The sequence below is a fragment of the Pterocles gutturalis genome, unplaced genomic scaffold (assembly GCF_000699245.1).
Source record: "Pterocles gutturalis isolate BGI_N339 unplaced genomic scaffold, ASM69924v1 scaffold1417, whole genome shotgun sequence".
Lineage (NCBI taxonomy): Eukaryota > Metazoa > Chordata > Aves > Pterocliformes > Pteroclidae > Pterocles > Pterocles gutturalis.
In genome coordinates this window covers 6,382-29,684 of record NW_010112380.1, presented here as the reverse complement: position 1 = coordinate 29,684, position 23,303 = coordinate 6,382, and the positions used below count along the sequence as shown (strand labels likewise).

The 23,303-nt window shown below is 36.8% G+C and overlaps 1 protein-coding gene across 1 annotated transcript in view; it reads right to left on the bottom strand.

The window, feature by feature from the left end:
* The window catches only part of LOC104462153 (potassium channel subfamily T member 2-like), a gene marked incomplete at both ends in the record, with an annotated part of 23,770 nt that extends 7,681 nt beyond the window's left edge, over nucleotides 1-16,089 (bottom strand). Inside the window, 4 exons of the mRNA XM_010073999.1 lie at nucleotides 6,989-7,052; nucleotides 11,649-11,785; nucleotides 13,612-13,776; nucleotides 15,909-16,089. Of these exons, the coding sequence (XP_010072301.1) occupies nucleotides 6,989-7,052; nucleotides 11,649-11,785; nucleotides 13,612-13,776; nucleotides 15,909-16,089 (547 nt within the window). The remainder of the gene's footprint in view (nucleotides 1-6,988; nucleotides 7,053-11,648; nucleotides 11,786-13,611; nucleotides 13,777-15,908) is intronic.
* Between the last annotated feature and the right edge of the window lie 7,214 nt (nucleotides 16,090-23,303).

Genomic DNA, 23,303 nt, shown 5'->3' with positions numbered 1-23,303 from the left:
GAAACGTGTCGATGTGGTGCTTCGGGACATGGGTTAGTGGGTTGGGTGGTGTTGGGTTGACAGTTGGACTTGATGATCCTTGAGGTCTTTTCCAACATTAATGATTCTATGATCTTTATCCATGACTTGGGGGAGCTGAAAGAGTGCTCAGTCAGCAGGTTTGCAGATGATAACAAACTGGAGGGAACAGGCAAAACACTTGAGGGCAGGACTGCCATTCAGATGGACCAAGATAACACAGAGGAATGGGCTGACAAGAACCTCAGGAAATTCATCAAGGGCACAGGCAGAGTCCTGTCTCTGGGACTGAGTAACCCCCTTCATTGGCACAGGCTAGTGGCTGACTGGCTGGGCAAAAGCTCTGCTGGAAAAGACCTGGGGGTCCTAGCAGAGAGTGAGCTGAGCATAGGCTGGCAATGCACCCTGGCAGCAGAGGAGGCTGACAGGTTCCTGGCTGTATTAACAGGAGCACAGTGAATACATGGAGGGCAATGATTCTCCCCCTCTACACTGCTCTTGGGAGACACAACCTGGTGTACTGCGTTCAGCTCTGGGACACCCAACATAAGAAGGACATGGACCTCTTGGAGTGAGTCCAGAAGAGGGCCACAAAGATGGTCAGAGGGCTGGAGCACCTCCCCTATGAGGACAGGCTGGGGGTTGTTCAGCCTGGAGAAAAGAAGGCTCCAAGGAGACCTAATAGCAGCCTTCCAGTACCTGAAGGGGGCTACAAGAGAGATGGGGAAACACTCTTCATCAGGGGGTGTAGTGATAGGATGAGGGGTAACGGGTATAAACTGAAAGAGGGCAGATTTAGATGAGCTATTAGGAAGAAATGTTTTCCGGTGCGGGTGGTGAGGCAGTGGCCCAGGTTGCCCAGAGAAGCTGTGGATGCCCCATCCCTGGAGGGGTTCAAGGCCAGGCTGGATGAGGCTTTGAGCAACCTGGGCTAGTGGGAGGTGTCCCTGCCCATGGCAGGGGGGTGGAACGAGATGTTCTTTAAGGTACATTCTAACCCAAACAATTAAATGATTCTGTTATGTTGAATTTCATGAAATATGGCTAATTTCAGTGTCTCAGCCATCAGTTTTTATTTATGTCAGAACTAAAAAGGAATAATTGAGAGCTGCATGTAGGAAGCAATACTTGGGTTGAAATGCCATGCGTAGTCATGAAATTGGTGGTATTAAAAGATAAAGAATGATTCATTATGTTTGCAGCATCAGCAATAAGAAAAGCTTTTAGACTCATGAACACAAGGGGAAAATCTCTGCCTGGAATAGAGCATAATTAACATTTTCAAACCATAATATTTTAATGTCAATTGAGATGTTAGCAAATACCTTTTCTACTAGAAATACTAGAATGGAGTCATAAGAGGAAGACCTTTTGAGGATGGTAAAATACACTGTTTCACATTTATCATATTAATAGTTTCATAGATGCAGGATTGCTGTGCCCATTCAGGAGATATCAGGACATGGATGCTATATGCTTTCCTTGTATGCTGTCACTTTTTCTTCACTTTTTCTATAGCATATGGTGATTTATCCTCCTTAACGTTTGGGGTTTTTTTGTACTTAGGGTTTTTTGCTGTTTTGTCTTCAGTGAATGAAGTGTTAACACACCTTAGAAGTAGCGAATGGTTGGGTAACGGGATAGATGTCAATCATATAGACATACTACAGGAGGAGTAAGAGGTTTGGGAGCGGATTTGGGACAGATTTCAAAAACCTGTGTTGTTGAAGACATTACCTAATCTTTTTACGCAAAAGGTGTCTGGGTAACACATTCAGAGTCGCAGTGATGGTGTGGCTTCATTGCACAGGGTTTGACATTACCCATTTCCTTCTTTTCTTTCCATAGCAATCATTGACAGACCACATTGGCTTGCAAAAGTGGTGAGAAAAGGCTGTTTCCTGCATGCCACATGCATAGAAATATAGCTTATATTCAGTGAAAATTAGGTGAATTTTTTTTTATTATTCTTGAGTGTTATATACATGAGCTTAGGTTAAATTTCCTGTGATAAACCAGAACCGTACCAGTAAATATAATTTTGGTTTTACATTTCAGACTAAGTTTACTCGTACTCTTTTCTTCTCAATGTTAGATATTTTCTTTAATTTTTTTTTAATTATTTTGTCTAAAAAGCCTGTTTTTGTCAGAAGGTGCAAGAATTCTTAAAAAATAAGAATAAAGAATGCTTATTAAAATTATTCAAATGACAGCATTTTATTAAAAAACCCAAACAAACCTAGACCCATAGAAGTTAGTGTTGTAAAAGTCTGAATCTCAACATAAAATATTTTCAGATGATTGTATAGGAAAGGGAAAGACTCCTGAAAATTAAAATCTCTGGATGATTATTTGGAACACTTGCAGTTTCAGCAGTGCAAAATATGTATTGCTTTCCATTTGCTAACTCTTTATCGAAGAAGCAGTCTACAAATACGTAATATGTATACAACAGATACTTAAATGCCCTATATAGCTTCATAAGATCAACTCAGTGCATATGTACTGTTAATGTAATAGCCTTGCATTATTGTTTAATTTTCTCTCTTTTTACTTAGTGTATATATATGTGTTTGTGTACAAAAGCTGGTTATTTGGGTTGCCATGTTTTCTTCACTCACTCTCCCGAATTCCACTCTGGAGAAGCACTCCAGGGAAGAGAAATGAAAATACAGGCATGCACTTTAAGTGATTTCTTACATTCAGTCTCTTCAGATAGTATTGGTGGCTCTCTGTTTTACATATGTAGCAATTCATGTACTATATTGCAGTGAATGTTCACATTTCTCCCAAGGAAAAAGGAGGCATATAGGTACATGATATTAGCAGAGATCACTGAAACAAAATTATGCTTCTGTTCATATTATAAAATATATACTTTGGGAGATGAGGGAAAAATATATTCCCTTCTGTGTGCCTTCCATGCAACAAATTGCAGTCAGTGATCAAAAATTACCACTGATACCGATGGTGATTAATACAGAGGTGATATTTAAGTTCATGTATCAGAAGCTGTAAGTTTTAAAGTGGGTGTAACAGGATTTTAAATCATCAGAACTCAAAGCAAGACCTTGGTTTAATATATATTTTAAAATAGTTTTGTTAATTTCACTTTCTTCTTGCCAAACATGACTTGATAAATTAGTTATATCTTCCCATGCAATGCATCCATCTGTTAAAGCAGTGTAACTTGGATTACCAAGATAGTAGAGTCATGCAATTTGATTAACAGAAGGGGAATAAAGAGGTGCAAGCTTGAACTCAACCATCTCTGAATTTTCAGAAAGCATCTGAACATCTACTGTCAGCAGTGTAAGTGGTCTTTCATATATTTATATAGCTTACTAATGAGTTAGCTCTAGGATAATTCAAAAGAGACTTCCCTTCCCATCCCTCTTTGGGTTAAACCAGTAGACGCAGTGTTTTCACGCACCTTAGTTTTGTGGAGCAATTTGATGTAGGCACCACATTGAAGTCATTGGCTAACATTGTGGTGTGGCACAGACTACTTTTCTCTACCCACCAATAATAATAATAATAAAAAAAAAGTTTTTCCAGACTTAAATACGATTTGAACTCTCTTTAAGAGAGTTGCAGAAGTGAAACAGATGTCTGTCTTGCTTGCTGTAGCAGATGAGCAGCTTACATCTTGGTCTGATGAGATGTCAAAATAGGATTTCATAGAATAAAATTTGGCAGAGCTTTGTCTTACTGGAGAAGAGAAAGTTTCTGGAGACTTTGGAAAGCTGACAAATTCTTGTCTGGCTGTTGAAGTTCCTATTCCTCCAAGTGAAAAAGGAACCAACTGACAATTTTTTTGAAGTAACTGCATGTCACCTGTTATTGTACTTTGAGCTATAGCTCAGATCCATAGATCAGAAGGAACTTTGGCACTAAAACTTACTAACTAATGAAACAGTGAGAAATGAACAGCCAGTGGTAGCCATGGCAAATGAGTAGATCCTCTGCTAAGGACCCATAGCTGGAGAGACAAAAACTCCCATGGACTTTGAAAAATCACATGAGTAACAACAGCTGTTCTGGTTGGGAATCTCCTTGATGCATCTGCTAACTTTTATTTTTACAGCTGTCAGATGTAGGAGAAGATCCAAGGCACTCCTAACAGTTTGTTAGCTTCTCAAGCACGGGAGGGTGGAAAATCAGTTCTAGTTACAAAGATTGATACTGGGATGACAACTGAACTTCCTTCAGCCCAGTGACACACTGTAACCTTACGTACTACATTACTGAAGTTCTTCGTAGTGCTTAGAGGCGGAACAGTGCAGGAAATTAAAGCGATTTAATTTCAAAGCTCTAGGGGGCAGTAAAATGAAACAAAATTTTTAAAAACCCAGCCGTCCTCTTTCCTGCTTGCAGTACAAATAACTGCATTCCCTGTGAAAAGGGAAATCTGAAAAACAACAAACACAGAGAGAGAGGTGACACCTTGTTTAAAAATTTCAGATTTCATTGACCCTCAGAGTATCACTGCTGCCGTTGAGAGACTGCACCATTCACTAGCCATTCACTAGTCTGTACAGGAAGCTGAAATGCACCAGGTACCATTTTAGTATTTCCTGGGCCGCACTGCTCCGGAGGGCAGACAGGCTGCCTGGAGAGAGTTGTAGCTGGCCATGACTCTGAAACTAAAACGAGACAGTGCTGGCCAGAATGGGTGGCACCTCCACGTAGAGTCCACTGTCTGCCCTGTACGAGAGTTGAGCAGAGGTGAAAATTGTCCTTTCTTTGTATAAATTCTGGAGAGGTTATGAACAGAGATGAACAGCTTATCTCTAAGTGAACCCTGTGTTTGTGCAGCTGTCCTTAAAGCTGCATAAACCTACCGAGTGCAACGTCAATTCCACGCTCTGCTTGTATGGGATTTCTCCCTTCTAACCATTTCACAACTGTCAAGTATATTTTGTGAAATGAGATGTTGTAGCTAATTTATTCTGAACTTCGTGGCTAATTTAGGCAAGGCCTAAACTGATATTTTGATATTTTTCAGTCTCTCAGAAGTTAACAGTATTTTCCCAGGTATTTGCAAGAGCTGTTGCTTGTTCTTATCTGAAATATCCGAGCACCTCTGTCATTTACAAACAGTATGCTTGCCTTACTTGACTACTCCAGGATTACTTGCTGCCAATTCAGTGGCTTTCGCTAGTCTGTTTTCAGGAGTCTATTGCTGATTACTCAAATTCAAAACTCTTAGCTCAGTAAGTTTGAACATTATAGTAGGAGCACAGTTTGATTTCTCAGGAAGTTTAGTGTCTTTCTACAAATGATGGGTCCAGCACAGGGTCTTTAGCTTTGAATAAAATAGTTTTTACAGCATGCTGATAGTCTAAAAATTATTTTTTTTTTATAAAATTTGCTTCTGGGGGCCCATTTTCCTAGAAAGGAAATAATCCCTCCTTCTTCTTAGGTGCAGCTTGCGTTGCTTTTTTTTTTTGTTCTTCCTTCTCATATGTGTAGGTATGGAAACAACTATGTTTGTTCCTTCCTATGCAATGCATCCATCTTGTGATGCTATTAAAGGTGAAGTAATGTAGCATGAAGGAATTCTAGCAAGTGATAGAGAATATATTAAGAAATACTACATATATAATGCAAAGTCCTTGTTTTCCACGTTTTACTGTATCAGTTTTGAACATTTAGAAAAATAATCGCTATTTCTTACAATGTAGCAGCAAAACAGTTTTTTTAATTGAGATCGTTTAAAACATAATTACCAAATTATAAACACTAGTTTGATCTTATTAGGCAATTTGTAAGCATCTTAATTTAACTTTGTGAATATTCAGACTCATTCTGATCTTCCTTCGGAGTTCGAGATCAAACTGAATGGAGGCAAGCGTGCAATAATTTATCATGCAGATCATGGTGAAAAATGTCAACTTGTGTTGATAAATCCTTCCTCAGTGGACTTTTTTTCCTGGACATTTGTGATCAGTAGGTAATTTCATTAGTTTGAAGAGTTCTGGTTCACACTAAAATAGTTTTACTCTTTTATCACAGATACACTGAGTGGAGGCTTGTATTAGCAGTCTTCCTTTGTGGACAGTAATTTACCTGACTGCAAAAAAACTTGTAGCAATGGCAAAACCACAGTAACTTATTTAAAGAAACTTGCCATTTTTCACATTTCAAATTGGCCAATATGAAAGATTGTCAAATACTCTCAAATATATTGGTGATGTGGTATTAGTCACAAATTAAGCTATGAAGTTGAATTCCATCTTTACCTTGAAAGTAGTAAACTTCCAATACTTCAATAGAACTGAGTCGAAATACTAGTCAGTCGATACATATAAATTTTCTGATTTAATAAATATAACTCTTTGAATTTGATATCTAGAACTAATACTTATATTAGTCCATGTAATTTGAATATAACTTTTTTGACAGAGTACTACCCTTTGGAGTGATTAATGACCAAGTATCAATATATCTATACAGTGCCATGATAGTGCTTATATAGTATTCTGCCATTGTTCCATTAAAAAAAGGAGAGAACTCATAAAAATTTACTTAATTCAGCGTGAAAATTGGTTTTTGAAAGTACTGTATTCTTACAGTAGATTTAAAATTTGTTTAAAGTCCTGTAAGAACGTATTAATTCTCAGGTTTTTTTTTAAAAAGTTAAATATATAACTAAAATGTGCTGCAAAATCCTAATTTCCTTGGTAGGTAAGTCATGTAATTTATTTTCTAAAAAACCAGAAGTAGATACGATATGTGAAATCAGCCATAAGGTCATGTTTCATAAATTTTTGAAATCCTGGCCTTATAGAATCCAATAGAAACCTTTTCATTATCTTAACTGTGACAAGAAGTCCATCCCACATGCAAAATCAGCTAATTTTAATCTTCTGGTCAGAGAAGAAGTCTCAGTCCCTGAGAGGGAATAAGGGCAGTAACAGTATAAACAGCATGAACATTCATTCTTAGTTATTTCTTGAACACTTACAGCTGCTGTCCGGTCCACCTCACAGCGGCTACTCAGAATGAAACAAGCTTCAGCATCAACCATTCTAGAAGAGTGGAGACAAGCCTGTTACATATCAGCAAAATACTTCTGTGGACTTGCGTTTGGCAGTGTATAGTCTTGTATGCTTACAGAATCAGAATACAGAGAAATTTTAGTCTGTCTGTCCTTACGCATTATCTGAACATCAGCAGCAGTCACCTTGTGCACTCACTCATGGTGTACCGGTACCTCTCGATAGGTTCTGGGAAACTTTCTTTCCCTGGTGCCAGTAGAAGCTGTGACAAAGTAATAAAAGCAGAGTGGCCTCAAAAACACTTTGCAAAATAAATATCTATCTGACTTGAGTATAAAAGGTGAATAAATAGCACCAGTCTGCGTAGTGTGTAAGGGCATGAGATGTACAAGGTACTATTGATAAGAAGGAATGAGAGGGGGCAGCTAACTTTATATAGACTCGTCTTGCCTAGTGACAGCAGAAGGATGGGTAGACATACTAGAATAATGTTTTTGGGATAAATAACAAACTTTCTGTGTGTGCATGCATGAAATGAATTAACTGTTTTCAGTTCATGGTCTCTTTGAGAACTTTTAATGCCTAATTCTTCTCTAGTGGATAAAACCAGTCATGTAATAAAAAGAGTGGTGGTGGAAGTGTGGAAAAAACTGTCTGACTGAAGGTTTCAACAAAGTGTGCTTTTCCTCTCTTGCCTCAGATCTTGATATCCTCCTCCAGTGAATCCTGCTTCACTTACTGGTACATGGAAGAAAAGAAACAGGGGCTTGGCTGACCTCCTTGGGAAGACAAGACTTTCTGGGCAAAGAGAAACAAGATGATCAGAATGGATTTCCTGGGGAGGGGAAAAGTGTGACAAAAGCTGGGGAAAATGAACAGGCTGTCCAGAGTTTCTTACAGCAACTCCATTCTGCAGTCTGGGATGGGACCTGAGATTCCTAAATCTTTGGTTTCTCTGCTGCTAGAAGATGGAACTGGTGGGTTTTAGTAATACGTTAGGCCATTGGGACCCTAGGCTTAGACTGAGAGCCCATTCTTTTAGGTACTGTGCAAATGCAGAACAAAAAGACAGTCCTTGCTATGTAAGCTCTATGTGACATGACAAAGGACAAGAAAGGTATATGCAAACACAGGAAACAGGAAGAAATTTATCATGCTAGAAAGTGGTCTCACTAGATATCAGAGCACAGAAGTGACTGAAGAGAGCATGCAATGGAAAATACTGGGATTACTTTACAGATGTTTCTGCAAAATTTATCCTGGATTGAAGGGACAGCATGGGTGAAATCCCAGTGGGACTGATATGATAATCTGTTGCATGTGTGGAAGAACAGCATTATAGGCTTTGCAGAAGGTTACCTCTCGCTAAGAACTGGAAGTTGCAGGGTAAGTGAGAATAAGGGGTCACTCCTTGATGCCATAAAGAAGGGTAAGCCAGGGAAGGAATGCAATGATGCAAAGTGATGTACTACACAAATAATATTCCCAGAGTGTTCTGAAACAAGGGTTCAGGGAGTTGAGATGATTGAGATATGTCAAGAACATAAATGTAGCTTTAAGTGGGGCACAGATGAGAGTTTGTGTGAGAAAACACTTGTAAGGTGCAGCTCAGTCTACATAGGATGCTCTGCAATATGATTACAAGGTTATGATCCCCAGTAGGATCCTGGTTTTATTTTGGTAGCAAAATTTAAGATCTATTGACAACTACCTGCAACTGAACTAAAGTTGATGAATCGGTATCTAGAAGGAGATGTCAGATAGCTTGGCCAACCTTTTAGTTTTTGACTGTAGAAATAGTGATTAATTTTGTGTGTTTTGTGTGAGATAATTCAGAGAAAGTATAATGGAAAGAGAAGGATAAAGTCAGGTCATTGCAGATACCTCATAGGCATATAGCAGTAGAAAAACAAGGGAAGCCTCAAAGGATTAAAGTACTTGAAATGGAGAAATCATTGTAACAAAGGCAAATCCATATATCCAAAATAGTAAAGTCGAATGCAGCTGATGTGGAGAAGTGAGGACAGGAGGCCACTTCTTGAGTGCTGATTAGGAAGAAATCATTGGAGCTGCAGGAGTAGTTTCAGCTAAGCATGGGAGCAGAATTGGGAAGAGAAGGTCTTATCAAAGTTAAAAGGAAAGAAAATTCAGTGAAATGACATGAGATTTTGATGATGTGACCAGGTTGACAGTATATATAGATGACTTCATAAGGAAATGAAACATCATGTGAACATATTCACCTTTTTTTCCAATTTTTTTTTAACTTCTTGAATCACTTCAGCCACAGATGACAGGGATAATAACCTGAGATTAACGTCTATGAATGTCATTAATTTAGACAACAGAAACACTAATAGCATCTGTGCTAAAAACATTTATTAGAACCCAGAGTATCCTTATGAGAGAAGTGTTATTAATGTCTTTAAAAATTTTTGTCAATTACACCAGTTCTGTGTGGCAGAAAACTGAATCTGAGACAAAAAACCCCGAGTAGTTCCACTGCTTATCCTAGGACAGCAGAAATTAAAGGGACTTTATACATGGAAGAGAAATTTGTGAATAGAAAAGGTATAAGGTAAAGAAAAAGAGTGGACACGAAGAGATTTAAGACTTGTGATGGTTCACTAAAGAAAGTGGAAAGGAAGAGAAAAAATATTTGAGGTCATGACGGAACATGGGAGAAGGCTGTAGTGGAAGGAAATCAAGCACGGTAGTGTTATTCACTTTCTAGTGCTAGTCTGCATGGAGAATGAGAGCTGTTTTAATCAGGTACTGTGTTGTTTCAAATGCTGAAGTAGCTATAAAGTTTCCAGTCATGCTGATGAACAATATAAGTATCGGTGTGATTACCTCACGATAGAATTAATTTGGGGTTTTTGCTAAAGCTGGACACATGGACATTGTTCAGAGAACACCAAAAATTTGCAAAGTGAAGCTCTCAAAGCTAGGAAGCAAGAGCAAATACAATTTTTGTAAAGTCAAATTGTGTACTAGGACATATAGAGAAAAATACAGTCTTTACTGTATTTTTACTATTTGCTACTTATGCAGTCAGCCAACTTTTGATATTCCTTTACTTTTTGGTGCAACATTTATCATGTTATTTTGACACTGGACTTTATGTATTATATGTATAAATTCTGATAATGAGACACTTCTTGATTTTTTTTTTATTGGTGGTGGCAACCATTACTTTATTTATTAGATGAAGTTTACCATGTGCCTTGTTATCTTCTCAGTACGTTATGCTCTCATTATAAAGAAACAGAGCAAACATCCTAAGTACTGGGTTATATTTCATATTAAATGTTCTATTAAATTCCCACTATGCTGCTTCTCTCAGGAGAGGTTGAAAATTATTCTATGACAGGTACTTTCAATTACACGTTCTGCAGGAAAAAAACACAGTTCCACAGTTGACTACCTCCAGGTTATTATAAGTGAAATTTAACATTATCTTTAGGGAACAGCTTAATTTCTCTTCTCCTAATGTGTAGAACAAATGCCAGCTAAATCCCCGCATGAATTCCTTCTTCAAATCAACAAGAAAGAAAAAAAAAAAAAAAAAAGGAAACTATCTCTAAAAGAGAATTCCTAATCATGAAAAAGCTTTATTGTCTTTTCAAATTTTAAACAGATACAGAAGTTGTTGTTTTTTCAGTGTCAGAAATCTGAGAAGACAACACTGCTCACTAGACTTCTCACAAATCACATTCTTGGAAATAACTTCCCTGGGGTAAAGAAAGGTTGAATGACACAAATACTCAGATCGGTATTAGCTCCATTTTAGATATCTATATTAGTTGCTTAATAAGTTGTTATAAAGAGCAATGCAGACAAGTTAAATCAGTTATTTGCTAAGAATCACCTTTCTCTGTCTTTGGCGAGTTTAAAGAGACAACCCTACTTGAATTCCACTGTGAATTCCTTCACACCTTCAAGCGATTGAGCAATGGGGGGGGAGGCGTTGAAGAACTGTGTTTGACTGATGTGTTTTGACTAACGTCATTCACTATTAACTGGAAGAGGGAATTTTTTAGAAGTGGTGGAAGCATGTGTTAAGAGGAGGGCCCTGAAACAAGAGTATATGGAGGTATAGTAGGGTATTTGCTTATACTGTCAGGCTGAACTTGGGAAGAAAACAAAACTGTGGAATGGGTTCAAAGGGTGATAATTATTTTTGTTTACTTTTTTTTTTTCCCCTTCAGTTGGTCAAGGTGATAATTATTTTTGTTTACTTTTTTTTTCCCCCTTCAGTTGGTCAAAAGAACTACCATCACATTTACTATCTTTGCTCAAGGAACAGAAATGAATTCTAGAATTACTGTCAGTTTTGGAATTTTCTGTGCTGCTTTTTCAGAAGAAATCACAGGCACTTTGTTTCAATACCTTTGAAAACTGAGACAGAAAAGACAGTGAAGAAAAAATTGGTCAAATGAAAGAGCTTACAATGACTTGTTCCTTGAAAAAATTTAGATATTAAGAAAAATAAATTATATCAAAGAGCCCTGCTTTCTAAATACACATACTTTCCTTCTAGCACAGCTTTTCTTGTCAAACTTATTTATCAAACAGTATGACTGAAAGAAAAGTAAAAAACAATGCTGGTCAATATTTGCCTACTTAGCTCTCAACAGGTCTTGATCTTTTAGTGCTGAGCCTTGCAGATAGATAACTCTTTGGGACCACATTGGGATTTGTAACACCCTTCGGACCTGAGCATCCATCTCAGTAGGACACAAAATAACAACATAATAGTCCTGTCAAAAACATAAGGAGGAATAATCATGTTACCATTTATTGTTGCTTGAGATTGAGTCAACAGACACTCAGGACGTCAAAGATGTCTCAGAAAATACTCAAATTTAATTGACAAAAGCTATTTGAATACATGTGTTTAAAATATTGAATTATTTAATAAAAATGGCTGGACAGTTATCAACTACTCACAAAAGACTCCAAGATGGCAACTAAAGTCCATTTAGAAACATTTTTGCTTCCATATCAGCTTATTTTTTTTTTTAGAAGCAATTTACATTTCTGTCATTCCAGCTGGAAAATGTAGGAAGTTTCCAACAATCAAAATGGAATTTATCTTCCCCCTAATTTTTTCCTCTGTATTAATGGGCAGATCCAAACTCTGTTTCCTACAGACAGTCCTTGTTAGGAAAAGTAAGGTTGCTCCAAAATATATAATTGGGTTGGAAGGGACCTTAAAAATCATATAGTTCCAACCCCTGGCCTTGAACCCCTCCAGGGATGGGGCATCCACAGCTTCTCTGGGCAACCTGGGCCACTGCCTCACTCCCCTCACAGGAAAACATTTCTTCCTAATACCTTATCTAAATCTGCCCTCTTTCAGCTCAAAACCGTTACTCCTCGTCCTATCATTACACCCCCTGATAAAGAGCGCTTCCCCATCTCTCCTGTAGCCCCCTTTAGGTACTGGAAGGCTGTGTATGTGTGTCCATATGAAAAGCAGAGATAAATGGAATGTAAGAGGAGAGACTGAGAGCTGAGGACAGGCTTGTCCTAGAAGTCTTCCTTAGCACACACAGACTTTGGCAGAAAGCTTAGTGCATTGCATCCAGTGCATCATCTGTATCCTCCAGCTTCCCATTCATTTCAACTGGGAAAGGAATGTATATAAGCTCTTTCAGCCTACGTAAGTAGTACTAGGACTTTTTCTTTTTTGTCTCCAGTGTATCAGAGACTCATACTTCAGGCTAGTTAACTAAATTCTGGATTTCAATTTGTGTTTGCATCTACAAAGAACTGGATTTCTTTGTTCATTTGCTTATGCCTCTTACTAGCTAATTATTTTGGGGAATATTTTGGGTTTGAGATTTGTCAAATTGCTGCTCAGCAATTTGAGGATTGTATTTTTGTGATTTTTTTTTTTTTTTGCACTAGTTCATGAAGCACGGTACCACAGGTAACTTAGTAAGAGATGTGGAGATGATTTAGTAAAAGAAATGTTCTGTAGCAAAGCTAATGATAATGAATCCAAATTGCTATCTCATATAAATAAGCTTTTATATGATTAAAATAAGTCATTTGACATCTGTTTGCGTTAGTTAGGGAATATGTCTACACTGAGAAAATCTCTTGTGTGTAATCTTCCAAAGTCTTTGTCCTTTAAAGTACGTCTATTTATTTCAACAATTCCAAAAGGATCTAATCTTCCTAACACTGGGAAAAACCAAAGCAAAATGTGAAAGCCAAAAGATGCTTTGACTTGTGAGGCATTTTGGATCCAGTCCCAAAACAACAGGAAAAAAAATAATTTGAGTAGTTTTAATTTATTTTTTTTGGTTTGGGGTAGAACACAAGGAATTTGCATGGAAATATCTGTTTCTAAAAGGACTGGCATAATTCAACAAGACAGTAATTCTATCAATTTAGTCTATTTACCTCAATTTAAAATGAATGTCTCCATACTGTACCTCAGCTTCTTACTGCAAGTATAGATTCCCAATTCAGTCAGCTATTCCCAAATTCAGTTTTACAAATTAAAGACCATTTCAGAAGGCTGTCTGCAAAACATCATTGGTTTATTTTCTTTTTTTTTTTTCACTTTAAGTACCTGCAGTCTGGGGTGAGCATAGAATTCATTTAAGAAATCCATAAGTAAGTCAATCTTCAGAGAGCTAACACACAGCACAACATGTTTTTCTGTCTGAGCTCTGTGTCGACTGTAGTTACCACCGGACTTTTGTCTCTCCATCCACAAATAGGCCAGCTGTTCAAACTGCAAGAGATGCCCGTTGTCAGTGCAATATAGAAAAGCAGATGTGCAGTACAACCGCATCATAACTGAACAATGTTGCAGCACATACCTCATGCCTCTGTGAAAAGCTGGGCTAACCACAAGGTCTTTTTCTTTGTAACAAGTTCTCTAGTAAGTGGGTGAGATGAATCACAGGGTGAGTGAAAAACATGGCGCTAGAGCCAGCCTCTACCACATACACATAGCAGGGCAAATCCATTAAAATATCATGAGATTACAATAAGTCTCTGGATTTTTAGAAAATAATGCAGGCTGTACCTTGTTTATGTTTTTTATACCTCTGAGCTCTCTTTTTCCAGTGCCATGTGATATAAATCCTTCCCTCAAATGAATGTTTAAATTTTCACACACTTAATGTGTATACTGTGAGTATAGATACTTGGACAGAAGCATCATTTTACTTAGTTTGGGCACTAACTCTTCTCAGAGATTTTATAATGTTCTGAAGGTGACCTTCTGTGTACTCTCTTGTCTGTCATAAATTTAGATACAACTGAAATACACAGCAGCTGTTCATAGAGCAAATTTGCCTTCGCCAGCTGAACAATATATGCAGGCTAACAGTAAACATATGGCTCTACTAGTCTGAATCCTTTAGACTAAAGAGAATAGGGTAACCTGTGTGCCACTGCAACAATCTGTAATAAAACACAAACACAATTTCAAATTTTCTTGTAATACGTGTCTAACACTGAGCTCAATTTCACTGGCTACCTGTGTGATACCTGCTTTGATGGAGAGACTGAATTGTGAATAATACTTGATTTCACATCATAGCGGGACAAAAGCTTAGGAGACAATGCCTCCCGCATTCTGTGCACGGAAAACTATATGAAGCCCCATTATCACTACAAAGCTATAAGGTAGCTAATAATAGGTAAATTTATGTGAAAGGGTAGTAGATTCCAGGTTATTTACTGGTAATGCAGAGCTCTTATGCCTGAAGTATATAACGGAACTACCTGAAAGGTGAAATTTCTATTTCCTAGGAACTTCTGAAGTTCTTAAAGCATATTTTAGTTTTCCATAGAATATATATTTGACTTAATTACCATTGAGTGGGAATACAATTGTGTTAGTGAATATGTCTGTGTATGCAGACAATAAATATTTAGGTATAATTAAAATGTTCATATAATTTCAAGAAAATTAATGCTGAAAACTTGAGCTTCCAACCTCTCGGGGTTTCTGTGTTGTCTGCTCACAGTGAGCTTTAGTTCACTGTCAAAGAAGCAGAGTCTGGAAACTCTGTTTGTGTGAGAAACTTTGGAGCTTCATGGTCTAGCAGGTCTACTACAAGCTTTGATAAGCATGCACAATGTCTCTCCACATCCTTTTCTTGTGGCATGAGCTCTGGGTGATCACCATGCATGGAACAGTTAGCATCTTGGCAAGGCTTCCCATTTAACGTCAGGGTTTCTGTCATCAAGCCTCACCTAATGAGCTGGGAAATGCATGGTACAAATTTAATGAAATGGACTGACTCCTTAAAATACCTGGATTTACATAAATCAGACTTTTCCTGTTGAAACTGTTAGACGTACTAAACTCAAGTAGGCATCAAAATTCCTAACTGTGCTGTTGGTTCTGTGTGTGTTTGTACTGACGTACACAGCTGTGAACCCAATTTGCTCGAGTTGCAGATTTAATGACTTTTTTTTCATGTTAGTACTGAGCTGTAAGAGTAAGAGAGGAAGTGGAGAGAACCAAGATCAGAAACAGGGAGAGCCTGCAGAGGAAATGCTGTATTCATAAAGAAAAGCACTGACTACTGTTGGTTTTTAAAAAAATTGCTCCATTAATAACAAACCCATATGTCAGGATGAAGGAAGGGCTCTCTGATACAGGGCAGGAACAGAAAGCATTCACCAGCACTTGGCAACTGTTGTTAGTGTTCTGCTTTTTAGTGTAAATCTAGACTATAGGAGAACAGACAAAGGAAAAAAGGAAGGAAAAAAAAAAAAAAGGAGATATAGAAGTTGGTTATTTTTCCTGACATTTTATACGCAATAATAATAGTGACAATAAATTATTTCAGTTATTATTCTTTTGTTTCAAAAAGAATTCTAAAGAGAAGAAAAATCCATATTTACCTGTATGGGCAACACCACAAGAGCAACACAGATCATAATGACAACAAGCAGCTTTGAAGGCCATATCTTGGGTGTAACATCCCCAAAGCCCACAGTGGAAAATGTCACTATGCAGAAATAAAGGGAGTCAAAGAGAGTCAACCTGTTTCCTGCTCGTTCCAGATGCTGAATTCCACAAATACTATGTAGAAAAGAATGAATAAAGACACGAAAAATAAAGACTGTACTTAGGGTCAGTTCAACTTTGATGATTATATGTGCAGAGAACTATGCATTTTCAGAATTCATAAATTGCTTAGCAACAACATTTTTTCAAAGAAGAGTAAAAATTTGTATCAAACCAGAAGTGTGTTATTAATATAATTTTCAAATGTCACTTGTAATAAAATAAACTAATTTTTTTATTATTTCAATATGATAGTCACAACTTTTTTGCTAGGTTTTGCTTAGTGGCTGTTGTGAGGGAGAGTTGGTATATAGATCACAGATTGATGCAATTCCTTTCTAAACCAGAACAAAACAGATGGCACACAGTTGCCGCCATTCAGAATTTTTTATAAACATCTTTTAAATTTTTCAGGGAGAGTTTGCTGGCATGGCCAAGAAAATGTACATTCTGGTTTCTTTAAATCGGTCGCTCTTTATGTTGGTCTCTGTCCCTTTCTATGGCAAGAGTTACTGGCATGAACACGTTGTGAGAGCATGTGTTGCATACTAGAAGGATAATGTTAGTACAAATGGGTACTGACTGTCTAAAATAAACTGAATGTGAGAATTGCAGGCTATCGAATTGTCAGAGGAGTAAGTGTCCAGGGTCAGCCTTCAGGTAGAAAGTGGAAGATGCCAACTGGTATGAAGATTCTGCTCGCTAAAAGTACTGAATAGAAATATAAGGCTTGGTTGTCTTTGAGAGCAGAACAAATGAAGTTCATTCCTTCCAGTCACACATTCCTGCGAAGAAGTAAATGGTAGCCCAAGTTAATTGGTAATTATTTCTCTTGCAATCAGCATGATGTGCTTTTGGGTTGAGAAGCAGTAGGTGAATCTATCCACAGGTCTTACTGCTATTTCCTACGTTGCAGATTTTAAAAATATTCCACTTTCAACAAATTCACCACAATAAAGAGCTTCCCAAGCTTAAAATATGATCTTCCCTAACACAGTAGAATTACTTAGATGAGTTCAGGTCTTGAAGTTATATTCACCTATATGAAGAAAATCAATGTGTGAACCACCCTGAATATTGTTTTTTCCCCTCGGCGTTAGCAGAATGATTTCTCCTCAGAGAATTAGAGAGATAATTGACAAATAATATCATATTCCTTAGTAATTATTCTAGAACATACCAAAGATAATTTCTTCATCTATGGTATCCAGATGGTAATAGTCACTCGTTAATATCTGCCATGTTAAGATCTTTGCATCACCAGGGAGATCCTGTGTTTATAACAGCTTTAGCAGTTGTTCTTCTGTTCCCTAGTCTGTTCTCCAAAAATAATTTAGCTGTGGGCAGTGGCATTTCCAGAACATATGGATCAAATTCCCAGTTTCCTTTTCACAGTTCTAGCATTTGTAGTTTTCACACATCTCAAAATGTTCTGAAAAGGCTGGGTTGTTTTTTGTTTTTTTTTTTCCCCTGTTGTTTGCATGAGTTTCATACTTCAGTCAGAACTGATACCTTTGTATTGCTATCCAATTTGTCCCACATTTTTTCACTGGAGTTGTAATCTAGATCTTCCATAATTTCACTGTTCCCAGTTTTCTTTTTTTTTTTTTTCTGACAAAAAGGATAATTGGTTTTTTGTCCCTGAAAATACTAACAGAAGGACTGTAATGAATTATGCTAATGAAGCTTTCTTTTAGTCTCAGACAAGGAAGTTTTTCAGCTAAATCCTTTGCCAGTGTTAATTTGAAGTAATGGTGTATACTGCAGAGGGATCCAGTTACGGAAAAATAAGCTATTTTAATATCATTATTCACATACGTTGTATGTCATTTTAAAAGCAGAATGGTGATGGGTTTTTAATTCTTATTTGTTATTATTCCTGATCACCATGGTGCATTTTCTTCTTTTTAGTTGTCTTTTGTGGGTACATCTCTAAAACACATACCTAGACTTCAGGAATTAAAGTCACGAGGGCCAGGAAAGCAGCAATTACGCTGAGCCAGTGCTATGGCTCCCCTGTAACAGGACTATTCCACCACTCCACCAGTGTGTTAAATATCTGCAGATGGGTTTGTATTGAAGCATAATGCATGATCCTATCACTGTCAGAAATGTATTTTTTCTGATGCTGGTGCCTGTGAAATTGTTTGGTGTTTGTATAAGCAAAAGGGTCAATTTTACCCTTTCTAACTGACAAGATGGATAAAAATGTAAAAAAAAAAAAAAAAAAAGGTACTGTAGGGGTTTTCAAGAAAATATTTTCAAGGAATGAGAATTGTTTCTTCATTTTTTGTTCTTTTTGTAAAACCTTAAAAAAAAATTGATAGCTTACTGTCAGGAAAGCTCAAGTCCTGATGAAAGAGATATATTCTTTAATATTATTGTTATTCATGAGCTTTCTGCAGCCAACCTACCCAATCATACTTTAGCTTAAATGAAATAAGTTAATGTATTATGAACCATTTCAGCCTTTTCTAAGTGAATAGTAAAATTCCCATTGAATTTAATGAGACCAAGATTTCATTTTATCAGCTGTACTTCCTTCTAGTCCTATATATTCTTATTCCTTGAAGCCATCAAAATAATTTTGTGCCTTATCCAAAATGTCGTGGATTTAAGCTGTTTCTCGTTGAACTCAGTGGGCATGAGGCAGAGCTGCTCACATTTAGTTAACAATATTAAAGTCAGTAAGACACTGGAGCTAGTTCCTCTTTGCTGAAGCAGAAATTTAGCCCCTCTAACAACTTGTTGAATAAATTAATTTCTTTCCTCAAAATAACTTGCACTTCATTTGCAGTTCTACCAAATTGTACTTGAAGCCCTAAACCTGAAAACAAAGGAATGATAAATCCAAAACTAGGTTACTAAGTCTTAATTTTTCTGGGGGTTTTGCTGCTCTGCCTTTTTTTTTTTTTTTTTTTTTTTTTTTTTTACTAGAGCCAGAGATCACAAAAATGCAGAAAAACCTGACTTTCAAGACAACTTTATGGGAGTCTAATTACCAAATGAAATATTTACCTCTTTTACTCCTCCCCAAGAATATTATACCTTAATCTCACCACCAGTGCCTCTAAAGAAACGTTACTCAGCATCAGGAGCGTGGTCCTATCTATCCGGGCCACCTGATTACACTGCATATAGAGTGCAATGGAAAGTTACTGGCTGTCCATGAAGCCAAATCCACGTGGATTAGTGAGTCCAGTCCCCACAATTCATTTGCATCTTTTAATATAACCTAATTCCTTATATGAATAGTAGTATCAACATATTTTTTTCTTGTAAATCAAGTGCTAAGCATTATTTTTAAAAGATGTATCAATACAGACAGCATATGTTATTGTCTGCTTTCTCATACTTCCTGACATAATGAAATATGCAGGAACTTCCACTTCATCTTTTGTCTGTTTTTATTGTGGTATTTTTATCTCCTTGTTTTTGTTTGCTTCCTGCTCCTCTTTCATCCCATGAAGAAACACTAATTTACTTGATCATCCCTGGACAAACAGTGATTTCAAGCAGGAAGGGAGTGTTCAGCAAAGGCAATGCTCACACCAACTTGTTCTTGTGAAGAAAATAAACCACTGTAGTAATAAATACACAGAAAAAACCCAGTTAAAACATAGGGCCCAAGACAGCACCTTCTATATGAATTTTAGGTTTCCTGTAAATTCAGCAAGGCTGTCTTTTCATAGTGGATTTAAGTGAGCAGTCACAACAAAACAAAATGTTTACAGAGAGGAGATTTAATATTACTAAAAAACCCACAGAAACCCAAATCATGGATCTGCTAAAGCAAAAGTAGTATCAGAAAAATTATTACACACTTACGGAGAACAGAAGTGTAATTTTAAACACTCTGCTATTACTGCACTTAAAAAAAAAGTAAAGATAGTAACATGTAATCTCTGAAGATCACTAATGTTTAGTTTAGGCATCATTTGAACTTTTGAGAGTTCAATCCTTCTTTTACTGGAAGTTTTCTTTCTAATTCCAGGAATCTTTCTTTACTTGAGTGTTTTATGTGCCAAAACTAACTTCTGTTTGCAAGTAACCTGTCTCCGTATGCAGTAGAGCAATAAATAGTGTAGATCAAAATAATAACCCCTGAGATTAAGTCAGATTTTTGTCATGCTGTGGTAGCATGTCATAGAAATGGACATAACAAGAATCATTTGAATAGCCATTTTCAAGTCCTGTACATTAACTATCCTTATTCATAGTTGTTTATAATCTACTTTATATCAGTTTGTATTTTCAGTTGTCTGTGTTGCCAAATATGTCTGATTTCTACATTTTTATTTTTACTTTTAGAGAAAATTATTGTTTACAGGTACAACATCTTGAGGTCTCAAATAACGCACCAGAGGCTGAAGCCAAAAGTTAGAGATGCTTCTGTGTCTTCAGGATTACGTAGCAAAGAACAGCATTGTTTTCTTTGGACTTTAGCTTTGAGCTTCGACTTGTGTTTTTACTTTGCTGTGGTTTAAGCAGCTAGCTACAAGGACTAGCTAATGAATATGTTGAAATCAATGGGGATTAGTTTTATCAGGTTTACTGAGATTCTGTGGTACAGGCTCAGTGCTTATATAATACAGAAGTTACATTTGAAATAACTCAAATATAGTAATTCTGCATATTAAGTGTTCACAGTAGTTTCTCACACCATATACTCTTTAAAGTTTCTACATATCCTACTACAGAATGGTGATCTTAGAACAAATTACAAATTAAATTGTGATTATTTGACCTGTACTGCTGATTGATGTTTGTATTACTTTAAAATTTTCTGATGCTACTGTCACTGATTTTTTTCTTCTTTACAAGAAAAATTGGAATGAAGCATCAGTCAGTGAAATTGTTGACAGACCATCAGCTGTAGGAAATACGTAGGGGTAAAATTCAAATTCAGTGAAATACTGAAGAAGACAACCATCTTAACTTTCCAGGAAATACATGGACAGGCATTTGAGACATATTTTACCACTACAATGGCTGTAACTATCTGCTTAAGGAAATTAAGATTTGGAAGAGTTCACCCAAGATGTTTAAAGACACCTCCTCAATCTTTACACCAAAATAAAATGTGGCTATAAAACAGTTTATATTTCAGTCTCACTCTGGGAGGCATGTAGTATCTGTTAGAAGTCTGACAAATGCATAGAGGTTTTGCACGAAATTGGCAAAAGGTGCTCATTACTTGCCAAAGAGGTTAATATTAAGCTGATGCCAGTCTTAAGTCCTCAAAATGAAAGTGATGCTAGGACTAATGCTGTATCTGGAGAATGCCCTGCTTTGTACAGAGGCAAACGGGCTTTTGTACTAGAAGTTGTCTCTGTCTTCTCTAGGGCACTGATGCAGAGCCAGATGCAGTTTTATCCTGTATTTTAAAATTAGATGTTATTGGAAAAGCAATTCTCAACGCATGTAGAATCAGTATACATAGAACTATTCAATGCTCAATTTACACTTCACAAAACTCTGCGTTAAATACTGATGTAATGGAGTGACATTAAAGTGACATTAACATGACATTTTTTTCTTTCACTGTATCAGATACATATGGAAATATTGTATGTTGTCTTCTGAATTATAATATATGTCCTCTGAATTTTAATTATCTTTTTCCTATGAGACACCATTGAACTGTGTAGTCTGGTCCTACAAAAGGTGAAGATGTTGCTAACCACCTTCCCCATGACCTAAAAACTTAATGCTTTCTGACAGAACCTCTGATTCTTGGGTAAATAATGAAGGAGAGGCAAAGAGAAAGAACAAGGGACAAGCAGAAATGACAGCAAGTAAATGAGTTAAGAGACAAACAGAAAATACTCTGACCAACAATGTCTATCCTATCCAAACACCCTGAAGCTGAAGTTTTAAGCTGCTGAAAACCAAATGGTCCAATTTTTTTCCAAGCCCTGTGATGCTTTCACAGGTCTTCTATAAAACCTGTTTTTTTCTAAACATTTTTTTTCTGAAAAGCCATTTTCCATAAACAGCATTAAAATGGAAAAGAAAAGATGACTAGTTTAAGTAGATGTGCAATTTCCAAAACATTAGGATGAGAGTCTGGTACAATATATCGTGTATAATATATCAAATTTAAGAATTACAATGAGAAGTTCCAATTTGCACCTTTCATTCCATATAGAAGGCTTTAAAGCTGTAGGAATAACTAAATTCTAGGACATAGAAATGATTAATTGCATACAAGAAAGTGAAAGGAATGAGGGAGAAATGCTGATTGGAAAGAAGCTGAAGGTTGTTATGCTGTCTTTAAAGCAAATCAGTAGAGAAATATACTTGCTTTTCTTAGTTGGTAACAAATGATCCTACGAATGCAGTAGATCTTGCTGAAATGAATTCATTGACTGGACAAAAAAAAAATACTGCTGGACATAGTGGCTTCTTAATATTCAAGGATAAAATTAATGTTACAACAAGTTATCTCAGATATTTTTGCAATTCTAATGCCACTTCATCAGACAGTCCAATCTATATCTTTCTATTTTTCCAGACTATTTTGTTTTCAGAGACCTGCTTATGTTTTCATACAACACTCTCCCTTTTTATCAGGATCCCAGAAGTGAAGGGAAAGACTCAGATCACAGGCTGTGAATCAAGCTCTTCAGTTCTGCGGGACTTTGAGTACAAGCTGAGGTAGGGGTGCAGAACTCTATTTCACTACACAGCAATCCCAATGTGTCAGAAATTCATTATGAGCTGGAAACACCACCTTCTTCTGTATTCCAATTGTATCTTTACTCTAAACGATGGTGTTTGATAATATCATTATTGCTTACCCATGGTGTCTAATATAAACATTTTCCTTCCCCAAAGCTCAGTACATGATATGCTAATGGTTGCAAAAGCTCAACTTTTAAAAATAAACTTCCACTAGTAAGCCATGTGACTTCCAGAAACTGCAGAACATCTTGTTAAGCAGAATAGGATATTATGAAATGACCAACCGTATATAAATATTTGTTGAAACTTGAGTGGGAACCTTTCTACTCTCGCTGCTGCATTTTGTGAAATGAGAAGTGGAGCTGCAATAAAACAACTCTAGTCATGGAGACTGCACGAGTCCCACTGCGGGAAGCATTCAGCTCCGTGTATTTCCATAAAAAGGTCTGTGCATACTTCAGTCTGTTCGTCCGAAGCACTACCTGTATTTCTGTATGCTTTCAGCCTGCCCCAGAGCTTTGATGATAAACTAAGTAAACCTC